The 205-nt window shown below is 63.4% G+C and overlaps 1 protein-coding gene across 1 annotated transcript in view; it reads left to right on the plus strand.

Annotated features, from left to right (window-relative positions):
- Positions 1 to 73: 73 nt before the first annotated feature.
- The window catches only part of DHX58 (DEXH (Asp-Glu-X-His) box polypeptide 58), a gene marked incomplete at its 5' end in the record, with an annotated part of 5,024 nt that continues 4,892 nt past the window's right edge, over positions 74 to 205 (plus strand). Inside the window, 1 exon segment of the mRNA XM_010142037.1 lies at positions 74 to 199. Within this exon segment, the coding sequence (XP_010140339.1) occupies positions 74 to 199 (126 nt within the window).

The following is a 205-nucleotide window of genomic DNA, read 5'->3' on the forward strand; positions in this document are numbered from 1 at the left end:
GCCCACCGGCCACTGGCCGTGGGGTCCCGGGAAGTGATCCAGAGCTGGAGCTGAGCGGGGTCTCGGGGCGCAGGTGCACTTGGTGGACCAGCACGCCAAGAAGGAGTTCCACGTGCTGCAGGATGACTTCAAGGTGATGGCCATCAGCGGGGTCAGTAGCAACAAGTGCTGCTTTGCCTTCGAGGTGAAGCAGAGCGACGTGGTC

Source organism: Buceros rhinoceros, unplaced genomic scaffold (genome assembly GCF_000710305.1).
Source record: "Buceros rhinoceros silvestris isolate BGI_N320 unplaced genomic scaffold, ASM71030v1 scaffold23518, whole genome shotgun sequence".
Classification (NCBI taxonomy): domain Eukaryota; kingdom Metazoa; phylum Chordata; class Aves; order Bucerotiformes; family Bucerotidae; genus Buceros; species Buceros rhinoceros.